The sequence below is a fragment of the Syngnathus leptorhynchus genome, chromosome 2 (assembly GCF_054491065.1).
Source record: "Syngnathus leptorhynchus isolate UIUO chromosome 2, UIUO_Slep, whole genome shotgun sequence".
Taxonomy (NCBI): Eukaryota; Metazoa; Chordata; class Actinopteri; order Syngnathiformes; family Syngnathidae; genus Syngnathus; species Syngnathus leptorhynchus.
Genome location: NC_141196.1, coordinates 9,318,242 through 9,340,243, shown reverse-complemented (window position 1 = coordinate 9,340,243; position 22,002 = coordinate 9,318,242). Strand labels below are relative to the sequence as shown.

Below are 22,002 nucleotides of genomic sequence, written 5' to 3'. Positions count from 1 at the left end.
TCATAAAAACATCAGTAAAATAAAAACAAAATTCAGAGATCTGAATTTCAAGCTCCAAAAACTACATAAGCAATTTTAACATTACTTTTTGAGACAATAAAGCTTTTGTGTTTGACAGGTGCTACACTGTAATTGTTTGTCTCCTTTTCATTCATCTTTTTATTTTTTATTTTAGATGGGCACATTTTTCAGAAAAATAACAACTAACAAAAAAAAAAAAAAAGATTTAAGTCCTTTTGATGGCCCATTGCTGTCATTTTGGCTTCCTCTGGTGTTGATGATACGGGGGGTGAATAACAGCAAGCTTATTGAGTATTAGTGTTCCAGACAGGCATGGATTGGATGGCAGGTGTCGACAGGGTAGCTCTGTCACAATAAATCATGGTGTGGGTGAGCCTGTATGTGTCAAATGTGGCCCTACAGTTTAACATGAAGCCCAAATAAGGAGCGACATTGAGCTTCTAGGTTGAAACTCACAGGAGGTGAGATCGTTTGTGATACTCCAAAAACGAATGAAGGATTTTGTTCGCATGGGCAGTCTCGAAGGCTCCATGGGTAACGATAGCTAGTATCGTTAATGCTCATTGACAGGAAAAATGGAATCCTGTCACAATCATCTGATAAAGATTCAAATAAGCCAAACCTGACTTGTTGGTTACATCAAGTGTGGCAAAATGCTCCATTTTAGCAGGGCGCAACCACAGACAAAAATATGAGTTTGCCTTGGTGGTGCTCATGGAGAAACCAGAACATGCACTAATTTACTCATACGGGAAGACTCATGAGATTTATTAAACGAATCAACCATTCCCTCAATACATAGAAGGGCTGAATGTTAACTGCCATGCCTTTGCAAAAGAAAAAGGTTCCGTGACAACAGATGAGCCTCGGAGTTAAATATCAGAAAGGTCAGAATGTGCAATGGGATTTTGTGAAAATGTGAAATGTTGCAGCCTTGACAATTTGAAGCTGTTATAGTAAGTCTCTAATCCTCAGGTAGCCATTTTCCTCTTTTAGAGAGGCCGGATCTGTGTCTCCTCCTGTCTGTGATCTCGCGCTCTCTCCCTTTTCTACGTCCCTCTCAATCTGGCTCTCAAAGGAGAGGTTAAGGAACAGCTTGGTAGGGACACGTAAGAGCGAATGATGGAGAACACAGCGGAAAGGTTAAGGAGGCTGTAATCCTGCCGTAAAGGACGGCCAAAAATTCACACTGTGCTTCAGCTGCTCTCAAAATAATGAAGTAAAAACCAATACAAATCTGGTTAAAAAAATCTGCCTGTCTAATGTGGAAGAAGGCATGTTAGCACCACAAGATTCTGAATATAAAATGAGGTAAAGGTATTATGCAGGGATCATGTAAACATCAATATTATCAATCAAATCTTACAAGTTTGTTGATATCATAACACTTCTTAGTGGTTATTTGAATTAGTTATCTGTACACAAACAAAACATCAATCATCGTTAATAACTGACAGCAAAAGGAGTGCTATTGCGTGGTGTATGTGTGTATAAATACATGGATATATAATACACAGACATACATACGTACATATCCACACCACACAATAGCACTCCTTTTTATATCAATTAACAGCAATGATAGATGTTTTCCGTGTACTAATACTCATAGATTGGGGAATTAATGAAAAAAATAAAAGGAGAATAGAAAATATAAAGGCAAATTCTCCGCAGGCTGCTTGACTAAGCTAACAGACATACCAGAGGCAAGCAATTGTGTTTGTGTGTGTGTATACGTGTTCTCTATTCACTTCAATTGGTCTAAACTCAAAGAATAGAGCAATTACTGTGAAAAGCGAACAGTAAAACGGTGGTGGGGCTCTAAGTGCGAACTTCCTGCTTTGGTCAAGTCTTGCATCACAAATCAATGTGACTGGACTAACTTGGGTCAGTGAGTGTCCCGGCTCAATAATAGAGCTCGTTGCTGTCGTATTCAAAGGGAGGCATTGACTGTTGTCAAAGCACAAAGGCCAATGTTTACTATCATGTTGGGAAATGTAGACCCATTCTTCTTGCTGCACAGACTTCCTCGGCCGTTCCCTCTTTTTCTTTGGCATGTTGAAGTGGGCCAACCAGCACATTATTGTGTACTGAGTGTTACTGGCGGCGATGAGAAGACATACTGTGGTCTAAGCAGGATTGGATGTATTTCACAGCGTTCATACTTTGCATCCCGACAACAAGCATAACTGAAAAGTGTCCAAAGTTTCCAGTTAATTGGCTGTTCATTTGCAAACCGTTGGATGGAATCGTTCGGCCCTGGCACCAGTCTCAGTTGCAGTAGTCCACAGCCTTCATAGGAAAAATAATCGGAGGGCCCAAAATAGACGCTAATGTAGCATCGATATGGCTGCACTTTTCTTGAAGACTCATACGGAGTGCTTAATTTCGGGAATGATGATGAGTGTCTCTTAAAAGCTGTTGTGAAGAACACTAAGAACAGTTTTTACACTCGCAGTGAGAGAGAGCCGAGGTGAAAATATATTTTACAAAGAGAAGAAATAACAGAAAATACTGTACACACAATTTAGCAGTGCAGCTTTGCCTCAAGAGGAGCAGACCAATAGGGTGAGACTCACGAAAAAGTTTTTTTTTCTTAAAGGTAAAACCTGCTCTTGAAAACTGCAGCAGCACAATTTACACAGTAAAACTGCATCAACTTAAAGCGACAAGCATTTTAACTTTTGTTGTCTCAAAATGGCAAGATCCCAATTTTAATCAACTATTTTAATTTTGCGAAAACCGGTGACCGGATTTCTGCGTGCTTCAACTCACCAGCAATATGCGAATAATTGAAGTTGGTTCTATGAGATAAGCTCCGAGTTTAGTGTCTCTCCTCCCCCTCACACAGCCTGACACACTGTTCTTTAATTTCCTCATCATTCAGTCTGCATTAGTGTTTGGATCAGTGCATTAATGAATTCATCAAGAAAGGTTTTAAGAGTCAGAACCAAAAATCCCAACTGGCCTTAGTTTGCTAATCAATGACTCATATGCTCATCCTTTGTTTTTGCCTTCATGTTTTATGAATACTGAGTGATAGACGTCTTCAAAAGCTTTTCTGCGTTAAATCTTTTCCTTTATTCCTATTACCATGCACGTTTTTATGACACATAATTGCAGCTTCATGTCTCCAAACACTCTAACTCAATCAAATAAAATGATGTGCCGCTGGTTCATGGCAAGGTGACCTATTTTTGTAATATTATATAGAATATATATATATATATATATATATATATATATATATATATATATATATGTGTGTGTGTGTGTGTGTGTGTGTGTGTGTGTGTGTGTGTGTGTGTGTGTGTGTGTGTGTGTGTGTGTGTGTGTGAGTGTATAAGAGCTTCATTAAAATCTAATTATAATTTGCAGGCTTGGATCAGATGATGCGATGTCATTGGAACCTTCATTCTGTTTACAAGTTATCTTATCCTTGACACTTATTACGAAAGCTACAGCCTGTGTTGATTTTGCTGCATTTTCTTAATGTAAGTTAGAAATGCCGGTACGTAAATGCTGCCTGGCTTCCAACATATTCAAATATTTCTTAGTCTATTAATGCTTTTTACTGTAATTCCAAAATGTGCATTGAAGTACAGTACTGGAAACATGACCACCATCTCTGGTGCCCTGTGTAATAATTATCTATCAGCGAGGTGGGGGCGTCGGGGGGGGGGGGGCAGGAAGGCTACAGTGCTGCGCTTGCACATTTGAGCACCTCCACATAACCTCGGTGGCAACCTGCTCAGCATGCAACGGGCTATTAAAGCAAACGACGAAGACTCTTGTCTTCTGTCGTAAATGATATTTGAGTCATCGCATAGCTGTACTAAACATCAAAGATTTAGTTCCAACAACTTTGCCAAACAGCATCGATGTCTGATTTACAAGCAACGCTAAATAATGTATAATAAGAGAAGGCATATATTATTTTTGCACATTTTTGTTTTTTTTAATTTCTTCGAATAAATCAGAAAAATGTGAAACAACCTGTTCGGGACCACAAGGAAGAATGCAATAATTCTTATTGGAAGCCCATTACTTTATATATTCCTGAACAAGTATCCTAAAGCAGCAACTCTACCAAACGTGAAGCTCATGAAGCTATTTAGGTGTCATTTGATGAGCATCACTATGCAAGAAATGTATTTCATGCTGGGTAAGAGGCCTGATGCTGGGAAAAACAAGCATATTATCGTATTTCTGAGGATTAATCATGATTTCCTCCGAGGGAACCGTATTTATAGATTTCGCAAATTTGGGAATTAAAATGTTATTAGCACCGTGTATGACTCTACTATACTTCATTTGCTTTGCAACCATCAAAACAGAATTCCCCCATTCGTAATAATTTAGTGTTTGCTCTAAATGTCATCATTGTAAAATCAAAGTTGCATTTTCAATGCAGCGTATTCATTGTAAATTTTTCAGACAACTAGTATTTATTTTGTAATTCCCCTTTTGAAAGCACGTAGGCTTTATAGGTGAATTCCTGCATTACCTAAAATAGTAAATTCTGCTTTATTAGCACCGCTAATTCAACATAAGACAAGATTAGACGATTAGATTAGACTTTTTTTTTTAAAGTGTCATGAAGCGAGAGTTTGAGAGTAAATGATGCCCTGAATATTTATAGCAACAGGGGGCCAATGTTACAACCGGCTTTTCTCGTAATATTGTGTCACAAAACTAATATATGAAACTTATAATAAAACCATTTCCCCATTACTGAACCTAAGGGATATAATTGAAAAAAAAAAATCAAGAGGAATGGTAATATTAAAGAGATATTTCTGTGTGTATTCCACATCTGGGACTAATTTTGAAACAGAAGTGCCTAGAGGGCCTGTCTCAAATAAAATTGGTTTGCCAAAGTAGAATGTATGGGTGCACAGAGTGAGGCCACACGCTGCCAATTGCCTCTATGGAAATTGGGAGCCAACTCATTCATGTGGAGCAAGATATGCTTTGTTTCAGTCTAAAGGCTAATTGTTAAGTCCTTTAGGGCACACTCTGTGAATTAGCCGTGTGTTTTTATAAAACACTGTGCCTTTAACAAGCGTTTAAAGTGAAATTGCACTCTTTCCACATGTCATTGTTTTTGTATCTCTGGCTACAGTGAAGCTTTACAGCCAGTAAAATATCATGACCCAATTCAAAAAGTAAATATGTCCAATCATTCAAAAAGTAACATGATCTCGTGAGCATTCAGGGTGAAATGTACGGTATGTATACTTGAACTTTCTGTTATATTACTATGAGCTGGACATCTTTGCAAAAACATGACCTTGACAAATGTTTCTTGAGTATCCTCTTAGAAATACTGCCTCTGGATATGCAGTGCCTCTCAGTCTTCAGCAGAATAGTAAAGCCTCTTTTCCACTTAGGGGCGAGCATTGTGAGTGCTTTCGAAGGCAACCAATGATGGTTTCTCACTAGGGTTTATTCAAGGTCGCTAATGTAGGCCAAACAGTCTCAGATGTTTACTTCGATTTATCTTGTCGCAACAGACGTTTGAACATGTACAACATTTTTGGGGACAAGAAAAATCACTAAACCTGTTGACGAACATCTGGCGAACGGTTATAAAACATTTGCGATCTTGAACGAACCCTGTCAAACAAGACGTGAATGCACATTTGGCTACCTTTGCCAACAGTTGAAAATGTTCAACCCTAAGTGGGATCTAGGCTTTTTCCTGAAATTACCAAATTTGCAATTTATTAGACTCGCACGACAATGTTCGCCAATGGAAACTATCAATATTTTGTCACAAATAGTTTTCTTCAAGACATTGTCAATATTTGTTTCTGAATACATTATATATGTTTGATTATTAGTGCTAAAAGCGTGACAACAATTTAGTAAGATACTGAATTGCTGCGATGTACCTACGGCAAATTCTTTTTCACCTTTCCCAGTTGACTGAATTTGTTGTGCAGGATAAAATAAGACCTAATGACGCAAACACAGCAATGGCATGAGTTGGCTCTCCCTCGCTCTATAAGAAGCGTACACCCTCATTTAACAATTGCAAGTTAAATAGTCAACCCATTTCAACCACTGCAGTGTGCAGTCTGGATGAATGTATCTCAACTTTTCACAGTGTTCTCTTCCAGACTTGTAATTGAAATTAGATGAATTAACTGCTCTATTGCTATTTGCAAGTAGTGCACGTTTGGACTTGTGATATATTCTTTCAAAAAACCTATAGCAATTTTATAACAGTTAGGACTTGGAGTAGATCGATATTCCTCACATATCATTCTATTTGAAGAAATAGGCTAGCATCCAAAGTGCTGTCAGAATTTGTACTTTAAGATAAACTTGAAGCGTTACTTTACATACAAAGTTAAAATTTGACAGTCTCATTTCACAAAAACAAACACTCGCTGATTTAATCAACAGTTCCAGTCAAGATCAAAATAAATAAGATAAAAATCATCCAAATACAGTTCTGTCCAAAAAAAGATGCAAGTAATTCTTACACATGCTCGACAAAGCTTCAAGATTTGTTTTATGAACTGTTCTTTTTTTTATTTATCTATTTCTTGGTACACTAGTGCATGCGCAGCCTCATGCAAGGCAGCACAATCGCTGTCAAGGAAGATGTAGCTCCTGCGTTCATCACCATTAGAACATTGCCGGGAGTCTTGGTTGACGCTGATATTGGCAACTTTGGAAGGATGCTCCGCCCTCCTCTTTTCTTTCATTTCATTTCATTACATGTGGGATTGTTTACCTACCTCCTTTTCTACACATTTTCTTGTTGGGTTTCCGGGCACATTCCTTGGATATTCTTTTGACTGTAAAATGAATGGGAAAAAAACTACAAAATAACAGGTGGCTCTGGAAAATATTGCAAATCACATGCAACAAATCTGTCAAACCCAAAATCACCCACCCCCACCCCATCACCCGAGACCATCAACAAGAACCACAGAGGACCTGTTGAAAAAGTAAGTAGGTGTTCCTGCAGAAATATTCCAAAGTGGTGGAATGAATTTGCTGCATCCTGGGACACAGGAAGCCCATATTCACATGCGCTTCTATTTAAGACCCATTATAGGCCACACAGTTGCTGGTCAGATTTTGTCATTTTGCGGTATCACAAATTGAAGTGATGTCAGTTTGAATCATTTCAATCAGTGGTGAGGGCTTTATAGGTTCAACCCATTTTCCTGGGCAGTTTTTTATTGGTGCCATAATAGCGGCCAATCAGAACATCCAGATTTAAACGTGTGGCTCTTTTTTAGATGAGCTCTCCATTTGAAGAGGAAAATTCAGGGTCTTACATAGGTTCGGCTGACGCCACAGGCCTCTCATGTACCAGACAGAGCATTTCACCAACCTTCAAGATCATTCACTTATGAGGCAAGCTACTTAGCACTAATATCCCGACACAGTCAAGACAGTGAGGGTAGGAAAGTGCACAACCAATGTCTCCCTTCTTTGAATATAATTTTGTCATTGTAAGTCATTTAGTCATCAAAAGAGGATCATTTAAGAGTGACATGGAAGGGGAGAGTTGATGAAAAGACTAAAGATGATAGGTTGAGATGACTGACACAGACACAGCATGCGCCAGACGACAGGTCATGCTCACGCGCAAAAAAAAAAAAAAAAAAGGTCAAGAAGTGACAGAGAGGGAGGAGAGAACTGCTTTCATCCTGACTGCGAGACACACTCACCATCCTCTGTCGGAACATAGATGTTAAGATAAAGACAATCCTCATGTTGGTCTTGTATGTAAGTGGTAACTATATCCAGGTTGTAGGTGAACCATATGGGCATCATGATCTCTGGAACGGCGTTGTGAATATTTTGAGGGCACACCGGAGCAAAATGGGTGGCATTCTTGATCCCTGACCAAGAGGAAGGAGGCTCGGGGGGCGTGAAGCGTTTTTCCCCAACTGGTGAGGCAGCGTAAGGGACCCCAAGATATTGGTCCACCGGGCCAAGGATCTCACTGGGCAGGGGTACCCTCACCCCTCGGAGTTTGCCATACTGCGTGTTGACGGTGGGGTGGTAGCTCTGACCCCTCACTGCCGCAAAGCACCAGCAAAAAGTTAATAGCCACAAGGACAAGATGATCCCGGGGCAACTGTGGGATTTTTTCCAGTTCTGCAAAGGGGTACGACTTCTCCTCGGTGAAAACCACATGGTCCTTGAGAGTGAGTGCGAGCGTCGAACATACAATGTTCCTGCGCCGGAGCTTAGATGTGCATTCTAGCCACGAGAAGGCCAATCATGGGCTGATATACTGGACGCTGGCAGCTTGTAGAGGATGAGAAAGAGTTTTTCAGCTCCTCTCCTTAGAAAGAAGTCCTCTCTCCTCACTTGTCAGATCTTCTATCCAGTGCTGCAAAAGAAGAAGACAGGAGAATTAATGACAGTTTCCTGACAGCTCACCGGTGTGCTTCCTTCTTCTTTAAGGCCCTCATATTTATTGACTGCTAGGCTGCTTTTGTGTGCTGACATAAAACTGCTCACAAAAACGTGACAGGAGTTCTTGCAAGTACCATTGGACCGAACGATCAAGTGACTTAGATGTTGTAATTGACTTCATGACGTCGTGTCATGAGGTATTTGATAATGGTAATGACATTTTGTGGCAGCCACCAACTACCATTTTCCCACCTCGTTCCACTCCCAATACAAACAGAAAAAGAAAAATCTGCATACACAGGAACACAGTCACATGATAAAAAATTCATGTTGTGTTTATTGCAATGCAGCATTTTCCTCTTCTCCCTTTGGTCCAGATATGAACAATTTAGATTCAAACTCCCTCCTGGTCCAAATGATAGGGGCAGAGGAGGATGTAGCTATCGGCAGTGAGGCTTCCTCTCATGACATTGCTGTAAATGCCAACCAAAAGTCTCAGGGTAAATTTGTAGTGCCTGAGATATCACCCCTCCCACTCACTGCCTGATCAATTTTCAATTTCTGCAGCTTAGCCCTCCCACACCCCACCACCTCTATCATCCTACAACATTTGCTCTACAAAGAAAAGTCAACATTTAGGAGAGGATATTGCTTTCAAAAAGATGGCTTGAATGATTTATAATGCATCAGCAACATGGGTGTTCCCAGGGGTGCTCTTACCGCTGGGTTATTATTCCCATCTGCAGGAACTGTGGCTCAAGCATATATCCATACGTACTGACGGTGCTCCAGATGAGCCCATCGTCATCAACTCTTACATAAAGGACGTGCACATGATGGACTATTATGATTTGCAATTGATGCACACAGAGCACCTGCTGACTGAAAATACATAAAAAGTCCCCTCTCACATTCAATCTGTGGATTAAGAGGCATCCATTGCTCAGGGCTAAGTGTTGGGAAAGGATTATTTGCCAGAAAAGTGACACTGTCGATCGACTCAATACGGTGGGAAGGCAAAAATCCTGGAAGACATATTTTGTTGAGATTATTGAATCAACGAGCGCATCCACCAACACTTGATACTTAGGATTTAGCAAGTGGTAACCTAGTTTTCCCACCTACTCTACTGCTGTCCCCAGTTACCGGGTTAGGTATCTGAATCATTTTATTTTTTCCTTAAGATAAATCAAGGTTGCAGCAGGACCACAAAAATTACAAGGCACACAATAACAATATGACAATACTAGCCTTAAGAGGGTGAAATCAGATAAATGTCTAATTGTATCATTGTATTCTTACATATTGTAAACACAACAGAATGTTGTATGACTAGTTTTGAAATCAGAAGTTGAGGACACGTTTGTTCAATTATTGTTCAAGTTCAGTTTAACACCCGTGTCTTAACTGGTTTGAAATTTTACATTGAAGTCTCTCAGAAGGTTTTTAATTATTGATCTATAAGCACATATAATTTTTTTCTGTCTTAAATGTATTCGACTTCTTTTACATTACAACACATTCCTGATAATGGGTAGAATCTATGGCAATGTACTGAGAACTGTGAAATAATAATAATAATAATAATAATAATAATGATGCAAATTAAAGTAAGCTTCATGGGATAAGCTTCATTACATATTATGGGGAATTCAGAGCCAGCATCATAAGACTGTTTTGAGGCGTTCCATGCACTTTGCTCACTGCAGAAGGATAGAGTTTTCTTTTCCAGAAGCTGTGCTTGCTCAGGCGTCAAAGTCGCTATCTCTCCCAGAGATTATATGATTATTTCCACCAAAGTGTGAACTAGCGGGGGAGGGGTGAAGTAGCTATAGCCACTTGATATACTCATGAGCATCAAGGCATGGCAGCAGTGTTTGTTGACTGTTTTCAGCGGCTCATGAAGTCAACTGCAGTCCATGGGAACATCATTAGGAAAAGACTCTGAGCCAGATGTGACATCGGATGAGCATGATGTCATCAGCAAAAGTGAAGATGTATTGGAAGTGTGAGCGAGTGACCAGCTGCACCTGCTCCGCTGTCTGCGTGGAAGCAGCTGCAACACCCACAGTGGAGGCACAAGCAGCCTGGCTGAAGATAGAAGGCTTCTTGGGAGCGTTATGGCTTTTTTTTTTTTTGCTCAGCTGGGATGAGGGATCAGCACCACTGATGGTGGTGTCTGTGATGCAACTCTGTGGCTAGGTCGGGTCAACATGATTGAAGTGGTTTTGCTAGTAAGGCTTCGGTCATGGGAGGAGGATCCCGGAGGAGGGGTTTAACGGTTGAAGTGAAGGAAAATGGATGCTAGAGCTTCCCCAATGTCTGTGGCTAACTATGGAAGCCCAAGGCCATACCAGAGAAAGCAGAGGAGAGCAGTGCAATTCCATTTTGTGGTGCAGAAACACGAGCGGCACACTGATCAGAGGCAAGTGTGCTGCTGCTGCTTCATAAGACATACATGCAGATGTCAGGCTACAACTCTATACTATGACTCCTTTATTTCTGTCTATATAGTTAGGAAACATACCAATGTGCATGTGGCTATATTGATGCTGTATTTTCCGTGTAGTACACCATTCTAATCTAGTACAATTCAATTGCAGAAGAAGTATCAAAGATGTAAGAGCCCATCAAACACTTTATCAAACATTGGTCAATTTTAAGGTTTACATAAGTGAACAGTAACATTCACAACATAAATTTAAATTTTATTCACTTACATTATTGGTCATATTTACAGTATGGACTGTATTTATTTGGGTGGCACGGTGGTGTACAGGTCAGCACGTCCGCCTCACAGTTCGGAGCGTGTGGGTTCGATACAAGTACTGTAAATTTATCATACCGCATTGAGTTTTGGTTTCGAGCTCTATACGGTATACCTTTCAAATACATTTTGGGTGTTTTCCATTTTGTTGTCTAAGTGACTGTGACTACTCAAAATGTGAGATTGTGGGAGGCAAAAAAGAAACCTACTTTTTAACTGTATGAAAAATAAATTCCCTTAAGGTCACTAAAAAAATGCTTGGCACTGGAGGCCACTGTTAATAGAGAACAGAGCTAAAAAAGTAAGAGCAGCAAAATGTTTGTATTTCAATAGTCTCTACTTTGGGTGGTGCCTTTTGAAAAAGAAAAAAAATCTGAATCCACCTGCGCAGCCCTCTTGGGACACCTCAAAGACTATGAAGATGATATTTTCTGTGCTGATATGTCAAAGAATTGTTTTTGCATTTTTTCCGTTACAATAGCAAAGCATAACTGATACTTGTCATTATGGATCCTTGCTGCGTGTCACCGTGTCTTATAGAAAACCTGATTTTCAGTTTCAATTTCAACTGCAACAGGATGGAGAAAAACCCCTCTGGTTGAGATAAAAAGCATCGGGTCAAACTTTTTAATCAGGACATAGCAAGGACATAGGACAGTCTGATTGAGTGTTTGTGTGTGTGTGTGTGTGTGTGTGTGTGTGTGTGTGTGTGTGTGTGTGTGTGTGTGTGTTTAGAGAACACACAGTAGCACGGACTTCATCAGTCTCGCCCGTCCCCTCCCATCCCCAACACCATCTCAGAAGTCCTCTGTGCTTTGATCTCTACCTGCTGAAGCACTGCCAAGGGAGAAACAGAGGGAAAAGCAAAGACCGCACAGTTCTCCCTCATCATCCCAGAAATATTGATCGTCTCATCACCATGGCCTTGCCGACCGTAATAAACACGAGTAGGACGGTTGATGCAGGCTGGGAAGGGAGGCGGGGTGTTGTGCTGAATCTAAGGGAGGTTATTAGCCTCTAATGCAACACGGCACTCAAGCGAGTACACCCCATTAGGCACCCCTCTCCCAAATTCTCAACTTCGCATTCTGCCAGTCCAATTCCTGCTTATTCAGAAGACCTTTCTGGTCGCCATTTGGCACATTAGAAGAGACATTGGACTGGTGACATGGGAGTAATTGGAGGAGTTATGGGATGTGGTCAAGGGCATCTCAGCTGTGAATTGGGTCATGAACTCTTATACCAATGTCAGCAAAGGCAACTAAACCTAAGGCCTTTCAGTCAAGGGGCAAATTCTTGATGAAAGAATGTAAAGGGGGAAAAGTAAGATGTTATAAAATAAAATTGACAGTAAATCTTTACTGCTGATTTACAGTGCAGCTGGAAGTGCCCAGTTCAGATATAGCACCTATATCTGATAATCTGCTCCATTACCAAGTGAATTATATCCAAGGTCATTGTTTCCACATTTACTGAACTTCTGAGACAACCCACATGTGTATGCAGCCAAAACGCAAAAAAATCATCCGAATTTCATTTTCCATTTCAACTGCAATTTTCATTTACAGATCTTTTGTTTTATTTTGATTTGTGTTTTACATTGTTGTTTATGCAGAGGATTTAGCGATTTGGAGTGACACGAATGGTTTGGTAAACTTGTTAGCATGTTATTTATGCTATAATGAGCTGAATAACTCTTAATATGTTACGTCAGGCACGTTCTCAGTCATCTAACGTTAGCATACCGTACCGTCAGCCTATTTTTATTTTGAATTGCCTTTCAAAATGACTTGTCTGTTCTTGGTGTTGGATTTTATCAAATCAATTTCCCCCCAAAATGCGACTTATCTTCCAGTGTGACTTATACATAAATGTCTTTTTCTTCTTTATTATGCATTTTATGGCTGGTGCGACTCGTACTCCAGAGCGACCTTTAGTCTGGAAAATACGGTATTTACCTTTCTTTGAACTGGGTGGTCAGAGAATGGCAATATAAGAAAGACAGAAAAATGTACTGGAAATTGCATGATGTGTATTCTAATTAAAATAATAATATTCCAACTCGTCCATTTACCACTCATGGAAGAATGTTCTATTTAATGAAAATCTTCCAAGTAATGATTGACCAAGATGATATAACAGATGTTAGAACCTTAGCGGTTCCACAAAGCAGTCAAACCACCTCCACACAGGAAGCGTCAAATTTTCATACCTGTATAAATCCCCACAAATATTATGTTTATCTAAAATTGATGTTCAACATAGACTTCTGTAAATTGCTGCAAAGTGAAAGCACACCTACTACTTCTCCACAATCCTCGAAGAGCTACATACAAAAGACACAGGACAAAATGAGTTGCAGGTGAATACAGTTTGAAAGTCTCCCAACTCTAAAAGCTAGTCTCAAATAAAGACATCCAAATTAGTCCTGGGGAACATCTAACTTGAAATGAAGTGAACCAATGTGACCTGAGAGTGTGTAATCACTGATTACAAACGCTTCTAGTGAGAACTGAGGCTGGATGTGCCATTACACAAACGACAAGAGACAGAAGGACAGGAACCAGAGGAATCAGAATGTTACCTCTGCTGAACTCATTAAAATGTGAGAGGCAACAGCCAAAACTTAATTTAGCATCTCGCCTTGCAATGTGCGCCGCTGAGAGAAAGCCTGAGAGCCGGGGCACCGCTTTGAGAGCTGCTTCAATCATGAAGGGATTGCTCTCTGGCCTCCCTGTGTCGATATTAAAGAGAATACATATCTATGAATTATTTGTTAACACGTGTTTCATTCAAATAAGTCGACATGGATGTTAAAACAGCAAAATCAATAATGTTGCACTAGTACGCATGCACTGAAGTATTTGTCTTACTGGCACACTGGACTGATTAACAACAACAACACCATTTCAAATCAAGGACACAGACTGGCATGTAGCGGAATAACATCAGAGTGTCAAAACCAAACCGCGGCTTCAGTGAGCTCCTGCTGGGCAGCAGGGACGCTACACCAGCAGGGGTGGGGGCACACGAGTCCTCGCCTTCACTATTTTTCTTCTTGAGACATGGAAACTCAGCAGTCATTATATCTGAAAAGATTTGGCATAAAATCAAGGACGAAGATGTGGCACATTCTGACTGCTAATCATCACAGTGAAGCTGGCTTGGTTGTGAAGAAGAACCAGAAAGGGCGTGATCAGGTTGTGGCAGCCAAGGGCTTCATTAGTGCTTGATGACCTGGGCCCATATACCCTGATCAGGTTGAGCTGTCCAGAGCGCCATAAGCGTACAAGAGCCAAACCCTGATCAGGTTCACCTGTATTGAAAGTGGACTGTTGGTTGGATGGATGAACAGCTACACGGATGGATTTTACTGATCCTAGTGGGACACATAAAGACAGATACGAGGCACTGAGATGAACACCATGGCTGCTCAGCGAATAAATAATGGCCATACTGCTAGGTGCTGACGGTGCTTGAAACAACTGTTAGCTCCCCTGGACTCAATGATTTGGACAGATGTGATCAAGAAATCTCTATGCTGTATAACATCTATATTTCTCTTGAGTGACCATCTCCATCTGTGTGTGTGTGTCCGCACGTGTGTGTGTGTGTGTGTGTGTGTGTGTGTGTGTGTGTGTGTGTGTGTGTGTGTGCCAGACACAATTTATGAAGTATTATGCTATAAGGAATACTGACAGAGAATGGGTATTTACCAAAACTACAAGACTCAATTAGAAGAAAAACAACCAGGATGTTTACAAAAGACAAATACATTTCCAACAGTTCATCATTGCAACTCCTATTGATCCATTGCAGAGTACAACATTGATGGGGGGGGGAAAAAACTGAAAGTAGATTATCATTCAAGCAGCCCACAGGGATTCTTAGAGGAACCACAGGATTAAGTATTAGGTGCGTCTATAATCGAGCCCTATGTAAACACATTAAGGCTTAACACGTTGCATAGTCATTATCGAAGCTCCCACAGATGCCCTTTGCAGGATGGGATCTATTCTCCTGATGAATTGTTTACAGTGCTATTTCTAGCCTGCTGCTAGCACAGCTGCAGTTAAAGAATGACCATGTGATGATTAGTTTAGTCAAAAATGACCCAGTCAATGACAATAACAATGTACTAACACTATGTTGGCTGCACAGATGTGGTAGTTGGCATGAAGGTGTAAAGGCCACATTGTGGCCAGGGGGCTTGTCATGTGACACCCACAGGCCACTTGGCTAAATATTGTACAATTGAAAGACTCAAAAGTTGTCAAATGTCAATCAAAAATCAATGCGGCCCAAATAGAATACTAGACAGAATACTGTTTCAGCATTGGTTCAGAATGGATGTGCATGCACAAGAGTTGTGAATGCACAACATACAACTTTCGAAAACTGTGGTCATTCCAACATTTTGATTTAGTGTAATATCTGCACAAGATAGGTTGTTACAGTGCAATTATGCCCTGGTCTCCAGAGCATTGGTCCTAATGACTTAAGGGATCTCCTGTCTATTTAATCTAGAACCATCATGAGATCAAAATTTTAATTTCCCTAATAATTTGCTTTATGACTGGTAAATGCAAAACAAATAGTTTTCCCATCAGCCTGCGCGAGTGCTAATTAACTAATTTGTTGTGCAGGCTGAATGTTATATCTACTAAAAACAAATACAGAAAGCAAATTTCAGAAGAATATGCTGCACGGAAATTATGTAGTACAGTATAATATTGTGGTAATGTGTTTGTATTTAAGCAAATCCTGACATTCCAAGGCTCAGAGATTCTTACAATCAGTCACACATTGGTTGCCGTGGCAACTCGAGAAACGAACACTTTCTGGCCACCAGTTGAACCTCAAGTCAAATTGTCTTTGCTTTTTTAACCATAGTGGTTTTTATGCATTTGTTAGAGTGCGTGAGTACTTCTTCCGAAACTCATAGGCTGCTGAAGTGTCTGGGTCAGCTCCAAGTTGATCATTTGACCTAAATTCGGTTGTACTATGTAATGGGGCTGGAACTTAGGTTCATATCTCTGTTTGGTGGTCACAGTTTTCTGTTCAGTAGACTGTTATGGAAATCAATTATGTCTTGTATAGTGAGGATGAAAGTGAAAGACTGAGGCGGGCTGACATTTGGCACATCAGTGTGGCAGTCTGAGATTGAAAGTAGGTTGGAGTCTGGCTGCAAGTGAGGCGACATTATTAGTTCCATCATGCGTTTCGTTTGACAAAGAAAGTTATCTTTAACAAATGCTCAAAACAAATAGCTATTCAATGTCACTAAATGCAGTGAAATCATTTGTTCATATACAAGGCACCCAAAATGTAAAAAATATAGCTCTTAAAGATCTGACCGTTTAATTGGGATATAAAAATATGATATTTTTACAACCACATTTTATGTCAACATATGGTGATGCATTAACATGAAGCTACGCAAACTACATTACAATATTTTCATGTTTTATTCTTTTCGAAGGCGAGTCATGATTCTGCTTTTATCTCAAGTGCCAAACTGAAAAAACGCAGTGCATAGCGGCATAATGTACTGTACAGAGCATACAAAAAAAAAAGTCCTGTTCCAGGCCTATAAAATATGCACTTAATAGCTGAAAGCGGTTTGAAATTGAGTGAGTTTATTTATTGTGTTTTCAAATGAGCTACATCTCCAATGCTTTTATAATCACGCAAGTGTCGGCTCATTCAAATTGTCAATAAATGCTGTGTCGATTTTCTGCTTTTTACAGTCATTCATCCAATCATCCTATATTATGAAAAAGGGTCATAGCAGTCATGGAGCAAGATTAAATAAAGCAAAAGAGAATTGTGTAGATATGTCGCACTGCTCTTCACTGCTGTGAGGACAGTAACATGGCAACTTGACATCAATTTCTTGCTAACAGCAGAAAGAGCATGGATTTGTTTTCTTCTTCTGGGATTCATAGCTAATAAAAATTCCTGCAAGTGTATGGAATAGTAACGGCACATCTCTACATATGAAGAACAAATCAATGTTTATGACAGCCACTTGCTGTGTATTACCTATGCTGCACTCTTTGCTCATAAACCCATTTGTCCTGATAGTTGTTGCCTGCAAAAGAGATCTCACTTAAAATCACATTGATCGATTATCGAGCAAGATTAATGAGGTTATCATCTGGAATAAAGTTGAAACCTTTCACTCTAAGTAATGCTTGGCACTATGTGGAGCACAGAGCATTCATTGATTGGATATCGTCGGGCATTGACTGCGTTATAGGTGGGATGCCATTATTCTTGAAGCGGCTTCTGTATTAACACTTCACAAACACACGGAGCTGCACCGAGAGGTTTGCTGCAAGTTAATTGAGGTCAGAAGTTGATCACGCCCAATGACAGTCTCATGTTCATTGGCAATGCATTATATGACATCTGCCCAAGTGTGGCTGCTATTGAAGTACGTGTTAAAGACTGCTCAGTTGTCCTTCGCCTCAATGAACATCTACAGAGTTAATATCATTTGTCAGTGATGGTCATTTAATGTGAAAACAGCGGTAGAAAAAAATAGCAGAGAGTATATTTAAATAGAATCATATGAATCATGTTCTCTGCAGTAATGTCGATAAATAAAGACAGGTTCCCTGCAAGGAAGAGCATATATTATCTATAGTACAATGCCCTCACATACAAAAACATTATTCTCAGACCCCAAAACACAAACACATTATGGTAATAAACCATAGAAAGCCAGTCCTTTGAAGAGCTGATCATCCTGAACACTTACTGTGCGTCATTTCAAAAATCCACTCAAGCTCCACACTGAGTGCGTGCAATTCATTGCTTTTTTTCCCCCAATGCATTTTGAATGATGTTTTTTTTTTTTTTTTTTATGTTGGGGTTAAAATTCAGATGAGTTTTCTACCAGAATGTGAAAGAAAATCTGTCAGACTATGCTATGAAATGTAATACCCTCCTAAATGACTCTGACGCAAGGTAATGTATGGTGCCAAAATAAGCCAAATACAATAGTTTGTTCTGGGTCAGAAGCCTGTGGTTCTTGAACACCCTGCTAAATGAATTCAGAGATCTGTTTGGAAATAGTCATACATAATAGATAGTTGCATAAAAGATAATTGCAGAAAACGTGCGGAGACTGACATCGATGTAGTACTCACTTCTGGAGGGATGAACTGTACTGTTTTTCAATTTTCCAGACCTTTCTTGACTTAAAGTCCTCGAATGAGTCGGTCGTAAAACCAACTCAGTGATTCATGACATCCCCAACTATACAATAACCTGAACACCTTCATCCACATCAGTGGTCACCTGGCACGATTGCGACATGCGTTTAGATAGCTAGCAATAAAACTCCCTTTGGGATAGTCCGCGGGCTGCTTTAGAGTGCCTGATTGTCAGCGAGTCGCTTGAGTGCAGACATGTCTGGCAGGGAAAAAGGCAAAATAGTGAAGAAGGAGGAATGTTTTGATAGAAGTCAGACATGACAGCCAGTGCGCATACAGTGGAAAACTTTGGCCACTTTAGAGCGCCTCGTTGTCTCGGCCTGGAAAAACCCTGCAACAACCCGGTGGTACATATGTAGTCCAACCATCAGACGTTGGGAATGTACTTGTAAGAAAAATTAAAGCTGATGTAGCATCCATTTTTTCCAGGTCATACGACTGTCATTTGATTGAAAACTCGTGACTACTGTTGATTTGCGATTTGATTATTTTGTACTTAAAAAATTTGTACAGTAAATATTAATTGTTAGATGTCAAATTTCAAAACTGGTTTACACTGGTTAGTTGACTATGCTTAATACAAACTGAGTCAAAAAAAGTTCCAGGACTGGTTTTACAAAATACCAAACTCACCATCATGCACCTGTTTTTCTTTGACTTTCAGGCCAATTTCATAATAATTACCACAGACACAGTATATTTGGAAAGAAGGATTTCCTCAGTTTTCAGAATAAGTTTCTAAAACATAGGTCTTGACTTCCTGCGAAGGAATCAATTACAGTAATTAATCAGATGGATTCTGTACATTTTTGCCTTTCTTTTCAATGCACTCGGCACCGTTTCACCCTTTATAACTAACCCATGCAGAGTAACACTTAACATATTAAGTGATGGGTCGATAAAAACATGAAAGCACAACAGATTTTCACGTTTCCTTTTAAATACCGCAACCAATTGGCTTCCAAGCGAAGCAGCCACAGTTGCCAAACAGCACAGGAACAGGAAAGCGCTTTTGTCATGCAAAAGGGTTGCAAGTTGCACAGAAGTGCGGGCTGCCAAGGTGTATTGGTGTGTGACAAGCTGGATTTCTTAATTCGTGGCTTCAAAGACACACGAGTGCAATTCATGCAGGAAAACAAACCCGCAGCAACCATATTTCCGTTACACAAAAATGGCTTAATTATGAACAGTGCAGCAGGCCTATTTACACAGGAAGGTTGATGTGGCCTAATGACAACAGATTAAATGAGGTCTGCCCACTGCACATGATGTCTGGACTTTTATGGGAGGATAATTAAGTTCTGAACCAACAATGATGTGCTTTTAACTAAAGGTCAGCAGCAATTCAAGCTACACTTGATGACTACGTGGACCGCGGCACAAAAAAACAGAGCCTGTCGCTCTGTGAAGGAGACCGTCAACACTGGTGAGAAACAATGGCCACACAAACACTTGCTGCACCGTATGACCTCTATCAGCAATTGAAGAGGTGCTTAGGAGCTGAATAGAAGAAAATATATACCATACACTGTTTCCCTTAACGCCGGAAGCTGGAGCTGAGATTTGATTTGTGATTTGAATCTCAACACACCCTCTTAAGAGCAAACTCAAAGCAGCATCCAGGTGGCTTTGGATGAGACGCAGAGGGATTAGTGAGGTGGTATCAGTCGCCATAGTTGACTTGCCTCTCCTACCCAGCACAATCACAGTACTTCTCTGTATTCCATTCATAAGACCACGCTGCATCTGAAGCCAGGAGATGGGGAATCTAATGAAATCATGCTCCTATAATTTTTCATACATATGGCCTTTGAACACTTTTGTCCATTTTAACGTTTCAAAAACTATGTTCATGAGCAACGGAGTGAAAATGTACATCTGTGTCTAATGGTAATCTATTATCTACAGTTTTTGTTTCTAGGAAATGTTACTGGGAAAATAGTGATGTGAAATTTACCAGCAATTCTATGCTATTCTAGGTTATTCAGGAATAACTACCTCACTGCTTCCCATCAAAGTGCTATTATTTCTTTTGATTGGCTAAAAATATGTCCACTCTATGGCTTTTTGTGCCTGTTGCCCAAAATGTTTCCTTTCACCCGGTGCTATTGTTCAGATCAGTTCAATCATTTCAGTTGTGATAGTTCCCAAAATGGCCACCCTGAATTGTTACACTTTCTAGTACACATGCAAAAGCATGCTTTCCTGTTTCCAGAAAGTGTCAGATGATGATACATTTCATTGCGTCACATTTATTTACGTTAAATAAATGCTTTACTATAAAGCTTTACGTGCTTTACTATATACTGTGTATGCCACCTGTTGCTTTGGCCTATACGAGCATGCAAATCCATTTTGTTTGTGTATAAAGGGGTGAAGTGGGGTGGGTTCATTTTGGAAAGCAGCCATATACAAAAGGCTGTAGCTTTATACTGCTTCACAATCAGATTGTGGATATTATTATTAGTCATGCCAGAGAATCCAGATGAGCTCTTGGGGATATCTTAAATGACACTGCCCTTTTGCAGAAGGCAGAGAGCAAACAGACGCCACTAGAGCTTTCTTGCTAATATATAAAATAAAGTGGGTAGTCACAGACATGCCATAATATCCCCTATGGAGGACGGACCACTGTCACATCACAACAGTCCTTCAGGCTTTCATTGCCAAATATGTCTACTCTCAATTTACTATTTCTAATCCTATCTGAAAGCCTATCTTGAATGTCAGGCTTCTTCCTAAATTGGCTTGTGTTCTTTGTGATTGATTAAAGTACTATAACCTAGCTTTATCAGAGAGCCCTGAACTCTGTCTTGTTGCCAAATCTATTAGGTAATGCATCCTTTGTTAGCGCGGAGCTCTGTGTTTTCTCTCCCTCTATTTGACGAAACACTCTCATTCATTTACAACACCAACCGTACCTACCTTCATCCCAAAAAGTGGTGCGGGCTTCAGTATGTGATAAATGTGGGATCCTAATTCAATAGAGCGTTATTCAATTGAATTGGCTTAAACGTATCACCAGTCCAGCTGTGGAGAGAGATGCTTAAACCACATTTCACATGGTCTATTCCTCTTGTTTTATTCTCTTGACTGACACCATTCACACACAGTGGTACTAAATACTTCCATGTTCCCTGACAATGGCATCGTAATTCATCTGTTATCGGGCCGTAATATTCCCTATGCCATTGCACAAAGAGGAGAGGTTGCCCTAACATTACTGCTGACGCCAGAGTCCTAGACGCTGCACTTAGAGTGTCTCCAGCAGAACATTATTCAAGCGCACCCTCGTCAAAATCCACGAGACAAGAGTAGGCCACTGCGCCAGTAAACACGCATCCTTTTACTGACCTGAGAAATCTCAAGGTCATATGGTCATTCGTACCAACACTCACCACTTTCTAAAATCCATGAGCTGTTGCCGTCTAATGTAAAGAGGCAATTTTCATCGGCAGCTCTGAATGGTGGCTGACCTCCTTTCACTGAGGAATTGAATGCAGCACAAACATCCTGCATACGGAGCTTTAAGGATGAATTAAAATCCTATCTCTCTACTTTAAAGCCAGTATAAGACAACGCTAATGACTGAATGCT

The 22,002-nt window shown here is 40.1% G+C and overlaps 1 protein-coding gene across 1 annotated transcript in view; it reads right to left on the bottom strand.

The window, feature by feature from the left end:
• Positions 1 to 22,002, bottom strand: part of LOC147060612 (neuroligin-3-like) — a 322,266-nt gene that overhangs the window by 94,437 nt on the left and 205,827 nt on the right. The window contains exons 5-6 of the mRNA XM_085905848.1: positions 7,719 to 8,389; positions 6,774 to 6,833 (exon numbers count right to left, since the gene is read on the bottom strand). Coding sequence (XP_085761974.1) covers positions 6,774 to 6,833; positions 7,719 to 8,190 — 532 coding nt within the window. The 5' untranslated portion in view covers positions 8,191 to 8,389. The remainder of the gene's footprint in view (positions 1 to 6,773; positions 6,834 to 7,718; positions 8,390 to 22,002) is intronic.